At 35.5% G+C, this 22,976-nt stretch overlaps 3 protein-coding genes across 3 annotated transcripts; 2 read left to right on the top strand and 1 right to left on the bottom strand.

Moving 5' to 3' along the window:
- Positions 1-1,851: 1,851 nt before the first annotated feature.
- Positions 1,852-2,586, top strand: CABS01_15809 (uncharacterized protein; the record flags this gene model as incomplete). The annotated part of the gene is made up of 1 exon (XM_060549143.1): positions 1,852-2,586. The coding sequence occupies one exon, from the start codon at positions 1,852-1,854 to the stop codon at positions 2,584-2,586; it is 735 nt and encodes a 244-aa protein (XP_060390917.1).
- A 698-nt stretch (positions 2,587-3,284) lies between these two features.
- On the bottom strand, positions 3,285-5,329 carry CABS01_15808 (uncharacterized protein; the record flags this gene model as incomplete). Its single annotated transcript, XM_060549142.1, has 3 exons — positions 3,285-4,496; positions 4,546-4,852; positions 4,908-5,329. 3 exons carry the CDS (start codon positions 5,327-5,329, stop codon positions 3,285-3,287), a joined length of 1,941 nt encoding a protein of 646 aa, XP_060390916.1.
- Positions 5,330-5,921: 592 nt separating this feature from the next.
- CABS01_15807 (voltage gated chloride channel) lies at positions 5,922-8,850 on the top strand (the record flags this gene model as incomplete). Its single annotated transcript, XM_060549141.1, has 6 exons — positions 5,922-6,743; positions 6,794-6,946; positions 7,000-7,114; positions 7,165-7,256; positions 7,305-7,490; positions 7,540-8,850. The coding sequence occupies 6 exons, from the start codon at positions 5,922-5,924 to the stop codon at positions 8,848-8,850; spliced, it is 2,679 nt and encodes an 892-aa protein (XP_060390915.1).
- Positions 8,851-22,976: the final 14,126 nt, after the last annotated feature.

The following is a 22,976-nucleotide window of genomic DNA, read 5'->3' as shown; positions in this document are numbered from 1 at the left end:
TCAGCTGTCATTGCCACATCGCATAAAAAGGAAAAAATACCTAGGCCGGATAGTACTTGGAAGCGCGGACTGACCCTATGTGTGGCTCGTTGACCTAGAAATCAAGCCGGCAATCCCTTCTTTGTCTTCGGCTCGACCACAAGGTCTTGAACCTCGACGTTTGACACTGACACGCCGCCATTTCGTCGCTCGCTCCCGGCGTGCCGTGCCAATTCGATTTCAATCCCTAGCAAGTCTTTCTTCTGCAGTTTGCCGTCCCGGATGCTAAGGTACCCTCGCTTCGCGCTGTCAAAGTGGGCATCGAAACACCGTCAGGCCCGCGAAGTAGCCCTGGGGTTGGACGATGCCTTCCAAGCCATATGGACGACACGCGTTTGAGGCAGTCTCTCATGTACAGGGTATAAGCTAGACGGGAATCCGCAGCCTTCTTTAATGCTTCGATCCATCCGTCGCTCACGCTTGGCGCGATGGCCCGGTTTGCTTCCCGTTTTGCATTGCGTTGTACGAATACTGTTCTCGATTATTCCTCATGGTCTTCGGCCGAATCTCATCATTATTCCGAGCTGCGTTCAGAAGGCCAAGCTCTGAGTGCCTATTTTCCGACCATCCTCCTCAGTCCCACCTACGTTCATCGCTCAGGGTCCTGCGAGATAGATCACCGGGATCACCGACATAAAAGGACTATCCCCGGCTCGTGCTCGACAGATTGGCGCTGACAACGGGGAATCCAAATAGGTCCCCAACAGGCAGTTGGACCCCATGGCGGCGTCGGTCTGCGTGGCCATCAGTTATCTTCATTTCTGTCCATCATGTCTCCCTTTCAGACGGCATCCTTCCCTGCTGGGCGCACGGGAGCATTCGACAGCAAATCGTATCCATCAATGTCGAAAGCTGAAACAGGAAGCTATGCCAGAAAGGTCGCATTGGTACGAACGCATTACAAACAACCACCAACCCGACGGCCATCCGACAATAAAAGTACATTGGCAGGGCATGACAGGACCCCAAAGGACCAAAGGAGAGATGTATCCGTATTACTGAACCCATGCTCTCCATCCATCCGTCTTTGTTCTCGCTCTGTTTGCCGCCGAGCCTCGACATCGCCTCAATCCCTTTGTACGTGTGTTCTCACGTCACCGTTGCTGTCGCATCAGGTTTCCTCGCACGCTTGTTTGCTCAGCCGTTTTCTCTCTTGTCTTTTTTTGGGAAGCTTTGTCTTGGCAGGTGGCATTACCCGTTGGAATGTCTTGACCGCGGGATCGTCGCATGTCAAGAACTTACACGGGGAGTTATTTTGATTAAAAGTCGCTGGGCTGGCGGCTCAAGGCGGACAAGCCCAAAGTAGAGTGACTTGACAATAATTATATTAGAGTATTGTTTGAGCGACGAAAAGGCGCCAAGGATGGATGAAGTAAAGTATAGGTACCGATTGCCGCAGACTCGGGTATTGCAGTCCCTATCTAAGGTACCTACGCAGTAAGGTAGCTCAGGGCTACCCCTGCATGATAGTGCCGTTCCTCTGCGCAGATCATCACTCAAGCCACAAATCTCCAACGCATGTGAGGCTACAGCCAACAATCACCCTCATGCATAGCCCTACGGGACCATCTCATCTTCATCGCTCAGAGTCAGCTGCATAGGCAACCTCGGCGACACAACACGACAGGTCTTTACCTACCCGTACATGCTTCTGAGTCCCCTTCAGCCGCACGCCTCAGCCACAGCAGCCCGACCCCTTGCATCTTTCAACCTCTCCCATAGCGCTTTGCTCACCTTGAACCCCGGCCGCCACATTCTCATATCCCACACGCCTCGCAACTCACAACCCAACACGCCAAGGCAGACAAGACAATGGAGACGAACCACATCGATGGCCTCCTGGAGCGCTATCTCATCCTGCTGGACGAGTACACGGCCTTGCGCGAGCGCCTCAGCGGGACTCAGGCGGGCATGTATCAGAACATTGCACGAGCCAACTTCTCCGCGGAGAGGGGCGTCCGTTACGGGCCGGATTACTACGACGAGCGCATGCGGGCTTCGAGGACCCTCGAGCTGGCCGTGGATGACAGGGGTATCCCCCGCTTTGAGGTTGTCAAGGTTGTGGAGGGGGCTGATGCTGTGACGGAGCCGAAGACGGAGACCACGGAGGCTGCAGCGGCGGCGGCGGCGGCGAAGAATGATGATGTCAATGAGGCCCCGAGCGTGGAGCCGGAAGGGGTAACCTCCGTTGATGAGGAGCAGACGGAGAAAGAGGCCGGGAAGAAGGATGAGGCGGAGAACGAGAAGGAAAAGACGAAGCAAAAGAAGAAGACGAAGAGTAATGATCCCCTCCGGTGGTTCGGGATCCTGGCGCCGATGCCTTTGAGGCAGGCACAATCGCTCTCGGTGCAGGCCGTGCAGGACATCATCCCCCGGTTAGTCTCGGTGGACGCCGAGATGAAGGATATCGAGATCGAGGTCCGCCGGGCGAGGAAGAGGCGAGCCAAGGCTGAGGCTGCGGCGGCTGCGGCGTTGAAGAGGGACGATGTCGATGAGGGCGCGGAAGCTGTTCGGCATGAGACACAAGCCCCGATGGCTGCGGTCTGAGTTGATGTGAGGGGGTTTCATTTCTTGTATCGATGGAGATTTCGATATTGGTCTGTAGCCATCAATGTGAAGTTTTCTTCCGAGCCGGGAAGACTATGAACTCTGCAACCCCTTTGTTCCTCGCGAGACCTTCGCCTAGGCTGTAGATTATGACTGTTCATTTCAAGGCGATAATTTGAAGAATTATGAACCTACTAAATCACCTTACTTGGGGATAACGACATTTGAGCGTGATTTTCGTTCCCTGCCCCGATTACTCTGACATTCAACCGCAGTGCCCCAGAACGAACTTCCTGAGTTGCAAGTCACTTCGTACAATAAGTGAGATAGAGGGAGAGAGAGACGCTGGTTCTTTCTTTATTTTTTTCCTTATTAACTTTATGAGTCAAACTTGGTATAGTATTCCGTTACAGTTAGCTCAACTGAATTTTGGCACTACGCAAGTCGTACAACCCATATTTATATGTGAGGGTGGTTTACAGAAAATCGTTGTTAATCTCATTGACGCATCAGAGTACCTTAGTCGATGGATATTCTCATCCATCAACCTCGCGGCTTCATGGTTAGATTCTCTCAGCATCATTTGAGCGGGTAGTCACTCAAATCTTTGCTGGCTAGATGGAAATCTCTTGTCACGTATGTCTGCGCACATGGATTCGCCGGTTACAAATGATCTGGTTGTCTACGAAGCTGTAAAACTAGCGAAGTCTATCTAACGTCTGCAGCACATCGTCCAAGGACTCCCTCAGCGGGTCATCCGAGCCCACGTGCTTCTCAAGCTGCCCAGCTATGCCCAGCACGGCGCTCGTGGAGTGTACGTAGCGCTGCCTCATACCATACGGAGCACCCACCAGTAATGCGGTGGTGAGCTGGAGAGCCGCGATGTGAGCCTCCTGTACCAGCGCGGGCTGCTTGGCTTCGGGAGCGTGCCAGGCGGCTACAGTCGTCACGAGGGCCATCCACTCTTCCCTCGAGCCGGTTTCCTCGCCCTCCACGATCGGCAGAAGGATGCGGACAATCTCGATGGCGCGCGCGGCTTCGCTTTCGTCACTTGACGTGGTTGTGGACTGTAGGATGGCCACGAGGTCTTTGGTCAAGACGTCCCAGCCGTTATGTGTCGTGAACTCCTCCAGCCCAGCCTTCTCGACCAGCGTCCCCTCCAGACCTACTAGGATTGGTGATCGGAAGTCGAGACTTGACGGTGAGCTCGACTTGTAGAGGTCGAGGAACATGTCGGTCAGCCCTGCTCCTTCCTTCCTCAGCAAGTCGTTATCGTCCTCGCGAAGCCAGATGGCCAAGGCTTTGACAGCTGCCAGGATTAGAGGGTCCTCGTGAACGTTGCTCTTCTTTGACTCCCAAGAGATTGTCAGTCTCTTCCCCATGGAGGTGTCGGTCTCCTTTGCACGCGCTTCGGGGTGTAGACCAAAGGCGCCTGCCACGGACGCATCCCACCTGTCTCGGAGGAACTCGATCGCGAGAGACAGGGCCTCCGAAATGGTCCGACGGATCTTTAGTAGAAAGTCGGGAGGCATCACTAGCGCAGCTGACGATGAACTCTCATCGTCGAGGCTCTTCACCAGATAGCCAATGAAGTGCGTTGTGACGTCAAAGGCCGAGCCCAACCGTTGTGCGATGGCTGGGTAGATGGGATCATTGAGAAGCTCAAGGAGGCGGGGAAGGCTGGCTCTGGTGTCGGTAAGGAGGAGAGTGATGAATAGGTACGAGAAGGGCTTATCATCCTTCTCATCGCTGGTGAACAAGAGTTTTGATGCTTCTGAGGGGTATACCTCAAGCAAGGATGCAGCCGCAATGGTATAGGCGTTCCTTGCCTCTGGCGTAGGCCGGCTGGCCAGAAGTTTCTTGATGAAGTCTGTGGATGTTTTGATCCACTTTGGATTCGATGGTAGAGACTATTCAAGTGTAAGTCAGCTGCCTGTATTGTCGTAAAGGGGAAGCTACCTTGGGATCTGAATTTCGCAGAAATTTGCCGAGGAACTCGAGCAAAGTAACACCATCCGTGCCGTTGAACGTCGACACCAGAGCTCGAATTGTCTTGTCTATCTTGGACTCCAGGACGATCCTGTCTTCTGCAATGTCCATGCAATTGATCCAAGCAAAAGAAAAGATCTCGAGAGCAGATGGGTTGTTTGGGGCGACCTCAACCAGGGGAGTTACATCCTCGATGTCGAAGAACACCTTTGCTCCTTCAGGAAAAGCGGCCATGGTGAGAAGGGTCTGAATAATCATTTCAGAAGTTTCTCCAGAGCTAGATATATTGTAAGTGTGTATACCAAAGTTTTTTCTGTAGGATAGTGGCATACCTTCGTAGCAAACTGGACACCAAAAGAGGCATTCTTCCAACAAGTCGTTTGTCTCTTTTCGCTTGATCTGGCAGAAGCAAAGCAAAAGTATGGATAACTGATACTGAGAGGTCCAGCATGTTTTTTGCGTCCTTCTGGCCAGATTGCATAGATGAGCCTGTCTTCAGCAGCCGGTCCAGAAACTTGGGGGATATGGATTCCCAAAGACCCGAGACGGTGTCTGCATCGTTGCGCAGCTCCTCCGAGTTGTCAAGTACACTTTTCAACAGAGCTAAGCCAACGAATCTAGAGGTATCATCTTTGGCCTTCAACATACTCTGGATTTGGTCGAGTGATGCGGTTTGCTGCGTTCCCGGCGTCGACTGAGAGACACCAGAAGGTGCTTGCGCCGCGGCGGACTCCGCAGGAGCTTGGTCTGCCATATTTACGTCTTCTTGTTGTCGTCGATGTTCCTGGAGTTCTGCGTTGACGTGATAAGTAGTTCAGACAAGGCCAAAGAAGTGAGACAGCGTGTAAGTCGAGTGTCTGAGTTCTTGAGTCGCAAAACCAGTGGGCACCACACACACGGACGACATATGCTACAGCCTGGCCTCTCAAAAACAATGAGCTTTCTTGTTTAAGAAAGTGTGCGATAATTGCAGGCTGTCAACCCCACAGGAAATGCGCAAGATGCCAAGATCAGACGAAAGGACGCCGTCGTGAAAAATTGCCCCGCGCTGGAAAGACCCAGATCGCTGAAGGAAACCCCCCCACCGTCAGATGCATTCCATCAACAAGACCCCTGCAGGTGGTCCCCTTGGCCACTTGCCCCGGCGTCGCATCAGCCGCAAGACGGACCGCAAGGAGGCCCGAGCTCCCACACCGAGTCAGCCACGCGCGGCTCGTCACCGAACAGGTATCTATCCGGCGACGGGGAGGTGATACCGTTTCCGTCCTGTTCAAGAGAACCTTGAAACGACAACGGGATGGCTATGATCTGAGGATACTGGGAGTCAATGTCGCCAGATTCGCACCATGGCCGGTCCTGTACACTATGATTCGTCCGCCTCGTCCTCATCGCGTCCGCTGAATAGCGGCGCCGGCAACAGCAACAGCAATACAGACCCCGCCGATCGAGACGAATTGGACTTCTGGAGCGAAGACGAAGACGTTGCCGATGTCCTGATCGAGGACCCGATACACGAGGACCTCGACGAACCCCTATCTTTCAAGCGAAAACAGAAACAAAACGCTCTCTCAGCTCCGAGCCGCCTCCTATCCGCCTTCACCGGTTCGCGATCAGGCACTGCCTCCCCTCACTCCTCGTCGCGAGCGCGAACGCCTACCCACGATCCAAACCGATCACCTCGGAGAGCAGGCGCACATGGCCTTACGAGCCAGGGTACCAAAGATGGCGCGCCGCTAGATTGGTACGTGGAAGGGCCGGGAAGGAGAGTGGGATACGAGGATTTGACGGCCATCGATTGGATTTTCGAATACACAAAGGAGCGTCAGCGTCTGCGCGTCCTCCATTCAGGGGCGCAAGGGCTGCTTGGGCTTTTCAAGCAGCTCGTAGATGCCAGTGAGGTCTGGATCATTCTGATCTTGACTGGCATGGCTGTTGGCGCTGTTGCTGCTGGCATCGACATAACCACCGACTGGCTTGGCGACCTGAAAACAGGGTACTGCTCCAGCGGCCCAGAAGGAGGCGCATTCTACCTGAACAAGAACTTTTGCTGCTGGGGTTACAACGAGATGTCAAAGTGCGGCGGCTGGACACCCTGGGCGAAGGCTTTGGGGGTTTCTTCCGGCGGTGGAAAGTGGTTCATAGAGTACTTTTTCTTTCTTGTCCTTTCTGTAAGTCTCGCACTCTCACAACCTCGCGCCTCTTTGCTGATGAGTTGAAGGTCATTTTGGCCTCTGCCGCAGCTATGCTAGTCCAGGAGTACGGAATGTATGCCAAACACAGCGGTATACCCGAAATCAAGACGGTGTTGGGTGGTTTCATTATCCGAAGGTTTCTTGGCAGCTGGACTTTGATCACCAAGTCATTAGGTTTGGTAGGTTATAAGTTCGTTCTTTGCGTTCGTACCACGTCGATTAACCCATACAGTGTCTTGCGGTTGGTTCAGGCATGTGGCTAGGCAAAGAGGGGCCTCTAGTTCACGTTGCATGTTGTTGCGCCAATCTCTTTATCAAGCTCTTCAAGAACATCAACGACAACGAGGGTAAGCCAAGCCTGCAAGGCAAATCGCGTTTTTTACTAATGTCCCGACAGCTCGAAAAAGAGAGGTTCTCTCTGCTGCTGCCGCCTCTGGAATTTCGGTCGCTTTTGGCTCGCCAATTGGAGGAGTGTTATTCAGTCTAGAGGTTGGTACGACCGGGATTATTCCCTGTTCCATGCTAATCGCATACTAGCAACTATCATACTACTTTCCGGACAAGACCATGTGGCAGAGTTTCGTCTGTGCCATGACTGCTGCCGTCGTTCTGCAGGCATTTGATCCGTTCCGCACCGGGCAGCTTGTCATGTACCAAGTCAAATTCAGCACGGGATGGCACGGCTTTGAACTGATTCCGTTTGTCTTCCTTGGCATCCTTGGTGTAAGTGCATACCGCCGTAAGCCCATGACCTCAACTAACAATCTGACAGGGAATATACGGTGGCCTGTTCATCAAAGCGAACATGGCCGTAGCACGATGGAAGAAGAACACGCCGTGGCTACCAGGGCCCATTACTCAAGTCGCTGCGATCGCCCTTCTGACGGCGCTCATCAACTATCCCAACCATTACATGAAGTTCCAGACGTCGGAACTTGTCTCCAACCTATTTGTCGAGTGCTCCAAGTACGTCGACGACCAAATCGGTCTCTGTAAGACTGGGGCCGCATCAGCACCAACTATTGTTCTTCTGATATTTGGGGCTATCCTTGGTTTCTTCCTCGCCACCATCACATTCGGCCTTCAGCTACCTGCTGGCATTATTCTGCCTTCAATGGCTATTGGAGCTCTGACCGGCAGAGCCGTGGGTATCATCATGGAGATCTGGGTAACGAACCACCCAACGTTCTTCGCATTTGCCTCCTGCGAACCAGATGTTCCTTGCGTAACACCGGGAACATATGCCATCATTGGTGCTGCAGCTACGCTTGCCGGCGTCACTCGAATGACGGTCTCAATTGTTGTCATCATGTTCGAGCTCACAGGAGCTCTGACCTATGTACTGCCCATCATGATCGCTGTCATGCTGTCTAAATGGGTGGGAGATGCGTTTTCCCGAAAGGGAATTTACGAAGCATGGATCCACTTCAATGAGTATCCCTTCCTGGATAACAGCGAGGAGATGGTCATCCCCGATATTCCCGCCTCGCAAATTATGACTCGCATCGAAGACTTGGTTGTGCTCACCGCGACGGGCCATACTATTGGCAGCTTAAAGAACATTCTCGACACGCACACCTATAGAGGGTTTCCTGTTATTTCAGATCCCCGTGAAGCCATTCTGCTGGGATACATCTCCCGTGCAGAACTCACCTACAACTTGCAAATGTGTTCGCAGCCACCGCGATCGCTTCCGCCAGAGACGGAAGCCTTCTTCTCTCACCAGCCCCTCGCAGACCCACGTACGACGCTTGATCTTCGACCGTGGATGGACCAGACGCCCATCACTATGGCGTCAAGGTCTAACCTGCACCTTGCCGTCAGCTATTTTCAGAAGCTCGGCCTGCGCTATGTTCTGTTCAGTGACCGCGGTGCTTTACAGGGTCTCTTGACCAAAAAGGACGTGTGGTACGTTCTCAATGGCGCAGAGGAGACGCGGCGGACGAGTGGGTTGTCGAGAGATATGGGTGTCGAGACCGGCCTCACGAGAGAGGGCGGCGGTGGCGAGCATCAGGGTCTGTTACGGGATGACGGGCATGAGGAGGGAATTAGTCCTGCAGAAGATCGGGGTCCAATTTTATAAGATAGAGCGTTATCTCGTGATAGTGAATGATTGTACGGATACTTTAGACACATACATGCATAAATGGGAACTTCGGAACTTGGTAGCTTGGTAATTCGCGTGGCATAACGCGGCCCCTGTCTAAATGGTATGCTCACTCAGCTGGGGTTCTGTCTGCTTTCCGAATATCAAGCCATTGATCGGCCCAATGCCCGCAGGTGATAGATCAATGGGTTATATGGTGGTTCTTGTACCTTGTTGCGGGGACTTGAAAGACTACCGCAAAGCCAAGATCTAGTTTCATGTATGGGGAAGAGTTGATCTGCCGTTCTCTACTCTTAGTAACGAATACACTTAGGTTTGAAAGCAGACCTTCTTTCCTTCCCCCTCTAGTGCTCACTCACCACGGGGTCACACCGAGAACCCATCCTACATTAAAGCCTATTCACGACCTTCTCGAGGCACTCAAGTTGGCACGACATGATGAATCTCAAGTAGAAAGTACCAAAGAAGACCTAGCTGGAGCGTCGGCTCGAAGAATTTATGTTCTGTAGGAACATGGACCTGGCCGGTTCGCTTGGTGGGTACACTGCACAGTCTTTTTGTCTGCCGTTCCCTCCCTCCCTCGTCTCCCTCTGTCACCGTTTATTCCGCGACGACACTACCAAAATGGTTAAGGACGGAGTATTTGAGATAGCAAGGTGTTACATACGTACTAGCTGGGAGTTTCGAAAGGCCAGAAGGACCTAATACGTTACCCAAAAGCCTGCAGGCAATGGCTCTCTTTTAGAAAGTCACTTGAAAGAGGTCGATCTATCTGCCCAGCGTTCTAGCCATGGCGTATAAATAGAAAACTAACCTCCTTAAGTACTATTTCTAGTATTAATAGTATTCACGGTCCACTGCAATAGACAAAGCGTCTTAATAATATGTCACGAGATATAGATATAGTTAATACTACCCACATTAAGTAGGCCCGCTTTTTATAATAGTTATAAGCCTAGCTCTTAGTTAAGACCCCATACTACGATAACGCACTTATTAATATAATTCTTATAATCTCTTTAAAATAATTAACTTACTTATACTTACTTTAGCCTAAGCTAAATTAACTAGCTACGATAATTAAATTAAATAGTTTAATATACTTTATATTATAAATAAGAGCGTCGGGGTTTAGAAATACGTCGACCTAAACGCTCTAAACTTTAACGTATTTCTTAACCCCTTTATAATACTTACTTCGCCCTTTAAATTCGAACGATTAATTACGACTTATAATAAAAAAGAACTACGAGCTTATTAAGCCCGTTATAAAGTATTTAAAAACGACTAAAGAAATTAAGAAATTTTTTATTAATAATTTCTAAATATAACTCTTAATATAAACTTTTTAATTTTTTTAAATATAAATAATTTATAAAACTAAGCTAGGTTTTTTTTTATAAAACTAGTTATATTACTTATTTTACGTAAATAAATCTATTCTTATACTATACTTATAAAAAAGATCTATACGCTTAAAAATATTTAAAAATAATAAGAGCTTAATATTAAATATAAATAACTTATAATTTATAAACGTAATATTATTAATACGTATATTAAAATCCTTATTTAGTAATTAATAAAATTAGTTAACGCTATACTATATAAATACGTATTTTAAAAAACTATTAAAAACGGCGCTAAGTTTAGTATATAGCGAATTATTAAATATTTAAAATAGGAATTTACGCCCCCCGAATTAGTAATAAGGAATGCGGTTCGAGAGGAATATTAATAAGCTTTTAATAAAACGAGGACTAGAATTAACTCTTAATATTAATATAAAGAGTAATAGTTTACTTATTTCTAAGCTAAAACGTATAATATTTTAAAAATTAGTAAAAAGATTACCGTACTTAACTTTTTAATTATAGTTAAGTTTAGACTTAACTTTATATAGGGCTAATATATATATAAGACTTTTAGTAAATTAATAGCTTTTAGAACGTATATAAGGACCCTCGAGGAGATTACGTATATATTTAACTTAATAACTTAAAACGTATATACTAAACGACCTTTAAGTTAAAAAAGGGCTTATTTTACTTTTATTAAATACTCTAACTTAGTTAATAACGTAAATAATAAAAATAATATTATATACTTTTATAATTACGTATACCTATAGCGCCTTATAGCGTACTAAAAATTAAAATAAGTATTTATAAACTAAAACGTTAATAAGTTATTAATACGAATACTAAGGAGCTATATAAAAGAAATCCTCGCTATTATTAAATTAAGTAAATAAAAATTATTTTATAATAAGCTTAAAAAAGCTAGTTAGCTAAGGAATAATAGAACCCCTAAGAAACTTAGGTTTTTAAAAGGATTTTCTAATTAACTTATAGCGAGCTTATTAATAAACTAAGACAAGGGCTACGTAATTACTATACTTATAAAAAGTTAGGACTTAGAAATAAACGCAATTTTTAGTACTTTTATAAGTAGCGCTTATCCTCTTTTTTAAAATATAATAATAAATAATTATAAAATAATATATTTAGTTAATAATAAGAGCCTATTTAAACCTAAGAGTTACATATTATTAAGTAATAATAATTACGTTAAATTAAGAACTATTATACTACTTATTATTATACGTAATACTTATATTATAAAGGGCGTTTTAAACGGACTTAAAAAAAAGGGAACTTACGATTTAAAACTCTAAAACGTCGCTTATATTAAAAGATTTTATATTAATATAATTTTAAAAACTTTATTAAATAGAAGCGCACTTTAATACTATAGTCTAGATTATACTTTATAATAAAGAACGTTTTATAAAAATATTATTAAAAAGTAGCTTATTTAAAAAAATAATCTAGTCTTTTTTAAATATAAGCTCCTCTAATCCTATCCTTTTTTTATAAACCTTAAGCGTATTTTATAAAGCCTAGTTAGTATTATATTATTAGTTAGTTATAAAAAATTCTATTACTTATATTAACGTACTTATAAGAGGTTTAATAGCGCGCTCTTTTAGTACTTTAAAATAAGTTATTTTAAACTTAATATTCTTTATTAATTACTATATAAAACTCGAAGTATACGTATTAAACCTCTATTATAAGTTAAGTATAAAGTATATATATTATTTAAAGCTAAAATAGTAATCTTAAGAGGACTACCCTTAAAAAAAGCCTTATAGCTATAATATTATATATACTAAGATCTCTTTTATTTCGAACTATCTTTAAATAAATAATAATATATATTTATAGCTTTTAATAAATATAATAAGTAGCTTAGGGGGTTCTTTTTAAAAATTAAAATAAAAAAAGAAGTACTTTTCGTATTATAAAGCCTCGAGGTAGCAATTTATTATTAAAAAGGGACTCTAATCTACTTTTTTAGAAATAATAATAAAACCGCTCTTTTAATTATAAACGTTAAATACGTATATAAAACGTAATATAGCGAGCTAGGAATTAAAATAGAACTTTTATTTTTATATATAAAAGAACCTATAAATAACGTTAAAAAAGTAAGTTAATTTATAATTACTAAAGCTTATAAAATATACCTTTTTATAAACCTCCTTATAAATTTATAAGACGAAATAGTACTAATAGTAATCTTTATTTATAATATTACCTTATGGGAGGCTAATAAAGGAGATTTACTTATTATAATAAAAATTAACTAGTAAAAGCGGTATTAACACTAATAATAAACGGGTTATTAAATATAGGATTCTAAACTAGTTATTTTATATTTTAGTAGCCTTTATATATATAGTTATTAAGTATACTTTTTTTATAAGGATCGTAAAAGGGGTATATATTAAAAAGAGTTTAAAATACTTCTTTATAAGTATATAAAATACTTAGTTAGATATATACTAAAAACGTATAACTTATATAAGGTCTAGGTACCCGCGCTTAAGTAAGTATTTATTATAAAAAATATTAAGTTTAATAAAAAAGTCTTTTATAATCCTATATACGAGGAGTAAGTTATTATAGGCAAATAAGTAAATTTAGTAATCTAAAAAATATAAGAACTTTTTAATACTAATAATAAGTTAGTTCGAGCACTTAGAAAAATAGATCTAAACTTTAAAAATACTAGTACTTAAAATAACTTTATAATCGAGGATAGTATTATTATTAAATTTTTAACTATTTAAGATGCTAAGTAACTAATAGACGTATTTTAAAGTATAGTTAATAAGGCTAAAGAGGCTAATATAGTTTTATTATTATTATTAACCCCTAAGATAACCTCTTTATATAAGCTTAGGGGTAAGAGTAAAAAAGGGAATATAATAACTAGGTTATAAACGGCTCTATATAATTTATAATCTTTTTTATAAGCGCTTATATATATTATAAAGGTTCTTAAGCTTTTAATTTTTAATAGCTCTTAATAAAACGCTAAAATACGTAATAAACGAGGTACTAATTACGAAAAAGTAATTCTTAATACTAAAGTTAATATTAATAAGGAACTTTTATAATAAACTTTTATTATTATATAAGAATAGAGCTTATAAGAACTACTTTATTAAATACTAAGTAAAGCTCTATTAGGTCCTAGATACTTAAACCGGGCCCGTAAACCTTTATAACGCTTTAATAATAGCATTTTTATAACGCTTTTATATTCGAATATAAAAAATAGTAATTACTATAACTATTTCTAGGACTACTTTTTTTTTACTTTTATACTTAATTAATAAAAAACTATAAAAAAAAGTAATATAGGATATATAATACTTTATTAAATAATAAAAAGAGTAGTTTATAGGACCTATTTAAAGCGCTCTAAAGGAGTTTAGAAATTACGACTTATTAAAATTAATTTCTAGAGCTTATTAAAAAAGTTTAGTAATATTAAATATTTTTTATTATAATTATAAAAGCTACTTAGGGATATTATAAATATAAAAATAAAAAAGCTAAGGAATATTAATATATAAAAAGAAGTTAATTATAATTTTAAATAAGGGATCCTATTTTTATTAAAGTAGGTATATACTTATAAATACGACGTTGATAACGAGGTTAGTAAGGTAAAAGTACGTATATATATAAGGGGGGATATATAACTACTTAACCCCTTATAAAATACGTACGCTTCGACGCTTATTATAAAGGCTTTTAAGCTTATAATAATAATAGCTACTTAATTTAACTTTAAAATAGATTAGTATAATATTATTAACGTATTCTTTAATACGCTTCTTAAAAGCGAGAAGCTAGTAATTATTAAATTCTTAGAGGGATATAAAGTTATTAATAAAATAAATAAGCTCTAATACGCTCTATATAGCCTCTAAGACTTACTAATTCTCTAGTTTTAAACTTTTATTTTTATATTTTATAATATAAATATAATATATAGTTACGAAGAGATCTATATTTACTAAACTATAAATAAGAAAATAATATTAATATTCTACGTTAATAACTTTATTATTTTTTATTATTAAGATAACTAAAAAGCGGCTTAGAAGATCGTTAATAATATAAAAAAATATATTAACTTTAAAGAGAATAGACCGATTAATTACTTTTTTAGAATACGGATTTTATAAAACCGTATTATTTATAAAGTTTATTTTATTTATAACGTATATATTAAGCGAGTTACTAAGCGCTTTAATTTTATAAATTTACTATATTTAGCTACCCCTTTTTTTTAAAAAGAGTTTAAACTAAATAAGGGGTAGATAATAAAAAAAAAAATAAAGAGTTACTAAAAAAAGGTTAGGAATATACTTTATATAGTTATTATAATTAAACTAAACGTCGCTTTTACTTACTTATAATTATTACGGTTCCTAACTAACCTAAGCATAACTTATATTAAAATAATTAATTACTATATCTAATATCTCTATATAACGAGATATTTTATACTTTATTATAATAGCGTACTAAGTACGTAATTATTATTTTTAATTAAAAATACTAGTTTTATAAATAACGAGGTAATACGACGATTATTTTAAGGATATATAATATTCCTTTTTAATAGCTTAATTTAATAAAAATTAGTATACTAAGTAACGGTTATAACGTTAACTACCGAAGCTAAGCTTTTTTATTTTAAGGAAACTATAAAAGAGACTATAGTTTTAAAGCGCTTTTTTAAGGATATTACCCTTAACCTAAGAGAAATATAATTAGTTAATTACGATAATTAATAAACAATTTAACTTATTATAGAAGAAGGAAAAAGAATAGCTACTTAACTTTATTATATTAATATATAAAATATATAACTAAAATAAGAGTATACTAAAAGTAGTTTTGAGGTTACTTATATATTAATAAAAAATATATTAATAAATAGACTTATTAAAAACTTTTTATAAGCTAAGTTCGAATATTTTTATATATTTCTTAACTTTTATAATACGTAAGAAGCTATTATAAATAGCTAAAATAATTAAAAATAATTAATTTAGATATAATAAATTCGGGATGCGGCTAGTAATAGGATGCTAATAACTTAGTAACTAGTACACGGTTCGTATTATAAAAGAACTTTTTAAAAAATAGAGCCCTTATAAAAGACTTTATAAGCTTTAGTTTTATAATATACTTATACTTATATTATAGCCTTACTAATTAAGTACTTATAACTTAATTTTTTATAATTCTAAAGCTTTTATTTTTATAAAGTAATTAATATAAGTAATAATAAATTATAAAAACGAACGGAACGTTAATAAAATAACGCTTAGCTATTAATAAAGAGCTATTAATACTAACGAGCTATAACTATTTAGAATTAACTATTTAACCCTATTCTATTTAAAAGAACGAGCCTATTATAAAGTAAGTCCTATTTAAATACTAACGTTTATAAAAGAACTAAATAAAAAAAATAATTAGGGTAGATTACCCTCACGGGCTAGTTACTTTATTAATACCCCGAGGACTTTATTCGTTATAAATAGGGCGTTTATTAATAATTAATTACTAAATATACGAAGTTAAGGCGCATATAAAGGCGCGGATAGTACTAAAATAGCTAGTTTAGTAAACCCTATAAGCCTAATAATAACTTATTTTTATAAGATAATAAAAATAATAATTAAAAATCGAAACTAAGAATAGCGTTAATATAAAGAGCTTGTTTAATAACTTACTAAGTAGTTAGTAATATATCTAAATTAATAAGAATATAAAAAGCCTTTTTTTTATAATTATAAACTAATTGGAAAAGAGTTTACGAGTACTTAAGTAATAAACTAAATTATTATTATAGAAGTAAGTAATAAGCTTTATATAAAAAGTACTATAAAATAGTATATTAAATAAGCCCTATTTAAAATATCCTTATTATTATAAACGTAATAGCGTAATTATAAAAAGAGCCTCTAGGATCCCCTCTCTTAGGGCGACTTTTTAGCGTTTATTTACTAATAATACGTAAACCCCGAGACTTAAGAACGAGAATATTATAAAGAGCTAAGGATAAAAAGGCTAAAAAAGGGCTAGACCCCTACCTAGTTCCTCACTAAGTAGTTAATAATTTATTATAACCTAAATATAAAAAATATAGAGAATTCGAAAGTAGAAGTATATTAGTTCTTTTTTAAATTATTATTTTAGCTATAGGACGATCTAATTCGTTATAAAGTCTTAATTAAAAGAGTACGCGATATAGCTTATAAGGCTAATAAACTATAGTTATTAAATTAGTAAAAGGGTAGCGATTAGTTATAAAAGGATAGTAAAAAAAGGCTATATCTATTATTAGAATAACTATATTAAATATCCCCCTTTTATAAAAAAAAGAGTAGGGAGAGCTCTAAGGGGCTAGGTTCTAAGGATTCGCTAAGAATAATATTATAAAAGCTATATAATAAGAGTACTCGTACTAAGCTATTATAAAAGCGTTATAATAACGATATTAAGTACTTTACGTATAATAAAATAGGCTATATATTTAATAAGTACTAAAAAAATAAGTTAAGAAGTAGGGGTAATAATAAGCTAATATACCCCTAATCGAAGCTAACGTTAATAACTATTTAATAAGTTACTACCGAGCCGAGAGTTATAAAGGTCGACTCGTTAAAAAATAAATAAGCGTAGGTAATATACCCTATATACTTATACTAAGTATTAAAAAAGTATTAATAAGAATAATTATAAAGGGTAGGGTAATAGTTCTACGAGGTATTACTAACAAACTAGTAAAAGTTAATATAAATATATACTCCGAGATAAATATTATTAATACTAAGCTCGTAACCTACTTAGGGTTAACCCCGGCTATTACTATAGCTCCCTTATTAAAGGATTTTTAGAGTAAAGCCGTAAGCTAAGAAAAAGCTTACTAATTAACGCTCTTCCTTATTAACTACTATAAGTAGTTAAAGAAAATTCGGTAATTATTCGCTATAATTAATAAAAATAAAGGAATAATAAACCTCCTACTATTATAACTATTAATAAGCTAAGAGGGTATTCGTATTAATATAGTAACGAATATATAGTTATACGAGCCCATCTCGGTTACCGAACTAAAAATAATAGCTCGTAATATTATTAAAAATCGTAAAAGAATATACGTACTATATATTATTATTATAAAAAGTATCGCGGGGGTAACGGAGACTAAACTATAAGGGGGTCTATTACTAAAACTTTAATTAAAAATAGAGACGTTTAATAAATAGTTAGCAAAGGGACCGCAGCTATATAATAAAATAAAATACTTAATTAACTTAGTTCTAAATACTAAACCACTATATAGTCCTATCTATTTATTAAATAAAAAATAACTTAATAAACTTTACGTATATATTACTAAGAACTTAGTAAACGGTCGTATTATACCTTTAGTTAATAAAATAGGGGTACCGATCCTCTTTATATTAAAAAAAAATAGTACGCTACGCTTTTATATAAACTACTACGGGCTAAATAAAATAATTATAAAAAATTAATACTTACTACCGCTTATTAACGAGCTCCTAAATAAGCTTTATAGAGCAAAATAAATTTTAAAAATAAATATTAAGAATACTTACTACTATATCCGAATTAAAAAAAAAAACTAATAAAAAATACCGTTTTAGAGCTAATACGGTTACTTTAAATATATTATTATATTTTTCGGGCTAACGAACGTACTTATAACGTTCTAGGCATATATTTACTAAGCGCTCGCCGATTTACTAAATACTTACTATATAGTATATATAAACGATTTAATAATCTATTTAATAATAAAAAAGTAGTATATAGAGGATATTAAAAAGGTCCTCTAATATTTATAGTTATATAGACTTTTTACTAAACTATTAAAGTACTTATTTTATTAAAAAAGGGTCGAGTTCTTAAGTTATATTATTATACTAAAAGGAATCGAGATTAACTCGTTACGAGTACGAACGATTACTAATTAAAAAGCGTTAGAGTTTATTAGGGATATCTAAGTATTCCTAGGGTTCTATAACTTTTATTAGAAATTTATTACTAAATACTCGGGTATCGTTATACCGATAATAATATTATTAAAAATAGAAAAGGGGTAGATAAAGGATTTTTAATAAACTAAAAAAGTAGATAAGGTATTTAATTAGCTAAAAGTCGCTTTTACCTTAGTAACCGTACTTACGTACTAAAACCTATAACGTATTATATAAATAAAAACTAACGCTTCGGTTAAAACTATTATAATAATTTTATCGTAATAAGCTAATAAAAAATAGTAACTCGTCGCTTATTAATTATAAAAGCTCTTAGATATAAAGTAATAATAGGCTACGGGCTAATAAGAACTACTTATTATAATAAAAGGGCTAAAGTACTAGGCTTACTATTTCTAGGGCCTTTTATAAAAGTTTATAATTCTAATGGACTACTAGGTACTTAAAAAAATAATCAGTATATTAGCACAGGACCTTTAAAAAAAGCTCGCGAGGTAAGTATATAAACTATTAATATTTAACTTTAACTTAAAATACTAGCTAAGGAAAACGAACCTAATAAACGATTTATTTAAAAAGCTAAATTATATAAAAAAGGAAGTACTTTATAAGGACGTCCTCCCTACGCTAGTTTAAAAGTTACGTCTTATTAATAAATTACTACCCGACGTCTAATAAAAAATAATTAACTTAAAAAAATAAAATAATATTATTAAAGTATATATTTAAATAGTTAAGGCCTCCCTTTACGATCCTAGCTAAATATTAGCTAGCTCTAAGGATAGAGAACCCTCTCCCTTATATTAGTAACGTACTATAGGGTATACTAATAAAATAGTAATAGTTATTACTATAATAACTTAAAATAAAAAAATAAAAAAGTTATTAATAAACGCTCGTTAATAGTCCTATAAAAATAAAAAAGAGTTAAATAGAGCTAGGGTTACTATACTAAAATAGTATATCCTACGTCCTATTATAAAAAAGCTTATAAGAGACAAAACGGCATTCGTTTCCTATTTCTCGCTAAAAACTAAAAAGCTCGTTAAAAAACTATAAACTAAAAACGAGTTCTATATATTATAATTAATAAAAGTTCGTACTATAGTTAGTAAGCTAAGAGCATATTCGCTTAACAAATAGGGCATACTATTTTTTAAAAAAAGACTTATTATTCTTTAAGTAAAGTCTTTTTAAATAAAGATCCTTTGCTAATACTATAATAACTATAGGGTAGGTTATATAAAAACTACGAAAACTCTCGAGCTAATTTAAAAAAAGTTTTATTAAAAAGATATTTAATAAAATATTTAAAAATACGTTAAGAACTATAAGTATTATTTAAAAATTATAACCTTAAGATATAAGCCGTATGGGTAGCTATAGTTACTACTACTACCCTTATATTTATTTTAAAAAATATTTATAAACTTTATTATAGAGCTATTATTAAGCGCTCGTAATAATAGTATAGAATATAATAATATTTTAATTATTATCTATTATATAATAAAGTTCGTAAAGTTCTTACTTATTATTAAAATACTTAACGTAGTATAAATAGTAAGTATTTTATATTAAGAAGTTAAATATAAGTTCGGTACGCTAAAAAGTATTATTATAAATAGAAATAAGCTTTTTATAAGCGCATTTTAAAAAAAGTTTACTAAAAAACGGGCGATATATTGCTAACTATTTACTATGTATTACTTATAAATAGATAGCTAAATAGAGTAGACTTATTAAATATTAAAAAAGTATTTAAAAATCTATGCTAAGGGCTTACTAAATAAGTAAGTAGCGTAGCTAAAAAAGGCCGAGTTTATATATAATAATAGCTAATACTTTATTATAAAGGTATCCCCGTATATAATATTATATAACTACTACCCTAAGTACGTTAAATATATACTTAATTATAAAGTTATAGTCTAAGGGGTTCGGAAAAGGGTTTAGAAAATTAAAAAAATTAGGGCCTAAGCTACGCGAGTATAAGCATAAGCCTCTAAGAGCTAAATAGCTTATTATAATAAAAAATATACCCTAAAAGAGTTTAATTACAAAGAGGTTATTAGCTTATTAATAAAGAATATATAATTTAAAAATAATAAACTAGCGCCAAGATATATTAAAATAGTAATAACTAAAAGAGTAAAAAAACAGGCTTACTAAGTATATTTATTAAAATAGTATTAGAGAATGTATAATATTTTCCTAGTTTCCTAGCTTAAGTTATAAGAAAATCGCTAAACGGTTAGTAACTAAATAGCGAATCTTTTAAAGTTAGAGAACGAGTAAAACGTTTAAAAAGTTAAAAAAATCGTTATAATATAAAGCAAAAGAGAAAACTTATAATATTTTATTAAATAAGCTAAGTAGCTTACTAAGTATAATATATAAGAGCTTATTAAGTATTTTAAAGGGGTAGTAAAAATAGTTAAAAAATTCGAACGTTATAAAAAAAGGGTATATATAAAATAAGATAATAAACGTTAAGTTCGTAATAAAAAGTTATTAAAAATAAGTTAATTAATAATACTCTATAGAACCCTTTTTATTTAGCTTAGCGCAATTCTTAAAAAAAAAAACATAATATTATAACCCTTAGTAATACGTTACTAAGAAATTACTAAAATCTAGCTATATAGGGAGAGTAACCTACGTAATATTAATAATAGTAACGGTAGCTCTAGTATATACTTCTAAAGCTTAATAGTTAGTAATAGTAGTCCGCTTAGTAAATAAAAAACGAAGAAGCTTTATACGTATACTTAGCTAACTACTTAAAATAAAGTTATTAACCTTATTAATACTATAATAAGTAAAAAGGAGGTAGTTAAAGTCGCATAGAGTATTATATATATTAGTAATAGCGGTTCGCAAAGCGTTCGCTACTTAATCACTATTAAAAACTATAATAAGAAGCATAATAAGAGCTATAATAAAAAGTATAACGGGAGCTATAATAAGAGATATAATAAGAGCTATAATAAAAAGTATAATGAAAATAAAAGGTAAAGTAGGGGGCGTAACGCTATTATTATTAGTAATAGGTTAAAAAAAGAGGACGTTATCTAAAATAACGCTCTTATAGTCCTAATCGAGCTAAGGGGCCTTAGTAATATTAATATTTATAAAGAATATATTAACGTCGAATTACTTATTACGACCCGTAGTTTTAACTTTAGTATAAGTAATAGCCTTATTAAGCTATTATAAAGCCTTTACTTAAAGCGAGAAGAGTATAATACTAGCCTTATTAAAATTTAAAGTAATATGACTAAGGGCTAGGGTACCCTCGTTTATACTAAAAAGAGTATCGTAAGTAAATATTAGTAAGTTATTAATATTAAAATAGCGGCGCTTATTATAACGCTAAGAAAAAAAATTCTTTAAATTGCTACTAAGCTCCTTAAACTTAGTATCCTTATACTAGGGCTTATTAAACTTAAACTTAAAGTCGTCCTACTTATCGTTATTATTAAGAATATAGTTAGTAATAAAAATACGCTTCTTAATAAGAGTCCGAGTCTCGGGACCGTAAAAAATAGGAGTAGTACTATATATAATAATAGTATAAATAAGTACCTTATTTACTAAAAACTTAGTAACGCGTTTATAAAAAATAGAAAAAATAAAAAACTCCTAAATACGTATAATAATAACGCCCTTAGGAATCTTTTTATAATATTAAGCTAGAGTATTAAAATTACTTCGTAAAGCGGTCATATAGCTATTATTATAAAAATAAGCTAGCTAAAAGTAACTAAGGTAAGAAATAATCTTAATTTTATTATTAGTATTAAGGATACTAGCTTAAAAAAAAAATCTAAGTTAATAAAAAGAAAATTCGCTAAACGATTGCTAACGACTTATTATAATTAAAATTAATAAGTTTAGATACTTATAGTTAATAATAAGCTCTTAAAAAGTAGCCTATTTAAAATAGACTTTTTTCGCTTTATTACTTATTAACGGGTTAGTAATATAAATAGCGACCTTTTTTTACGTATTAGTAATATAGCTAAAAATATAAAAAACGTAGCCGCGTTTATAAAAATTAAGGCTATTTTACTCCTTAATATTACAAAACTCTATAAAAGTATTCTAAATAAACTAAGTAGCGCTATATAACTCCTTAAGAACCTAAAAGATATCGTTAGCTAATATTTTAGTAATAAATTAGTAAGGACTTAACGACTTATAGTAAAACACTTCTTTTTATTAATTTAATAAATAATATACTTAGTAACGTAAACGCTAGTAATATAAACGAGCTTGTCGATATTATAATATATACTAGCTAAGTAACGTATATAAAGAGTACTATTGCAGAGATTATAGAAGCCCTTTTTTAAATTATACTCTATATTAAGTATATTTTAAATACGTAAAATAGTAAATATTTTAGTAAATACTTAGTAATAATATAGTAAGAGAGTCGTAATTAGGAAACAATACGGAATTAAAATATTATAAAAAAAAAAGTATAGTTATATAAAAAAAAATTCGTAAAACGGTTACTAAATAAAAAGGAGAAAAAAAAAATAAATACGTAACTAGTAATAAAAAAAAAATCTTTTATTATACTTAATAATTTAATAATAATAATAACTACGAGGCTAAGCAAGCTCTTATATATTACAATAGTTAAAATACTTTATTATAAATATATACTACTAACTTAATAACTAAT

The sequence above is a fragment of the Colletotrichum abscissum genome (assembly GCF_030869225.1).
Source record: "Colletotrichum abscissum strain IMI 504890 chromosome Unknown Scaffold_74.1, whole genome shotgun sequence".
In the NCBI taxonomy this organism is placed as follows: domain Eukaryota; kingdom Fungi; phylum Ascomycota; class Sordariomycetes; order Glomerellales; family Glomerellaceae; genus Colletotrichum; species Colletotrichum abscissum.
The sequence above is the reverse complement of the archived record's forward strand: the minus strand, read 5'-3'. Positions and strand labels throughout refer to the sequence as shown.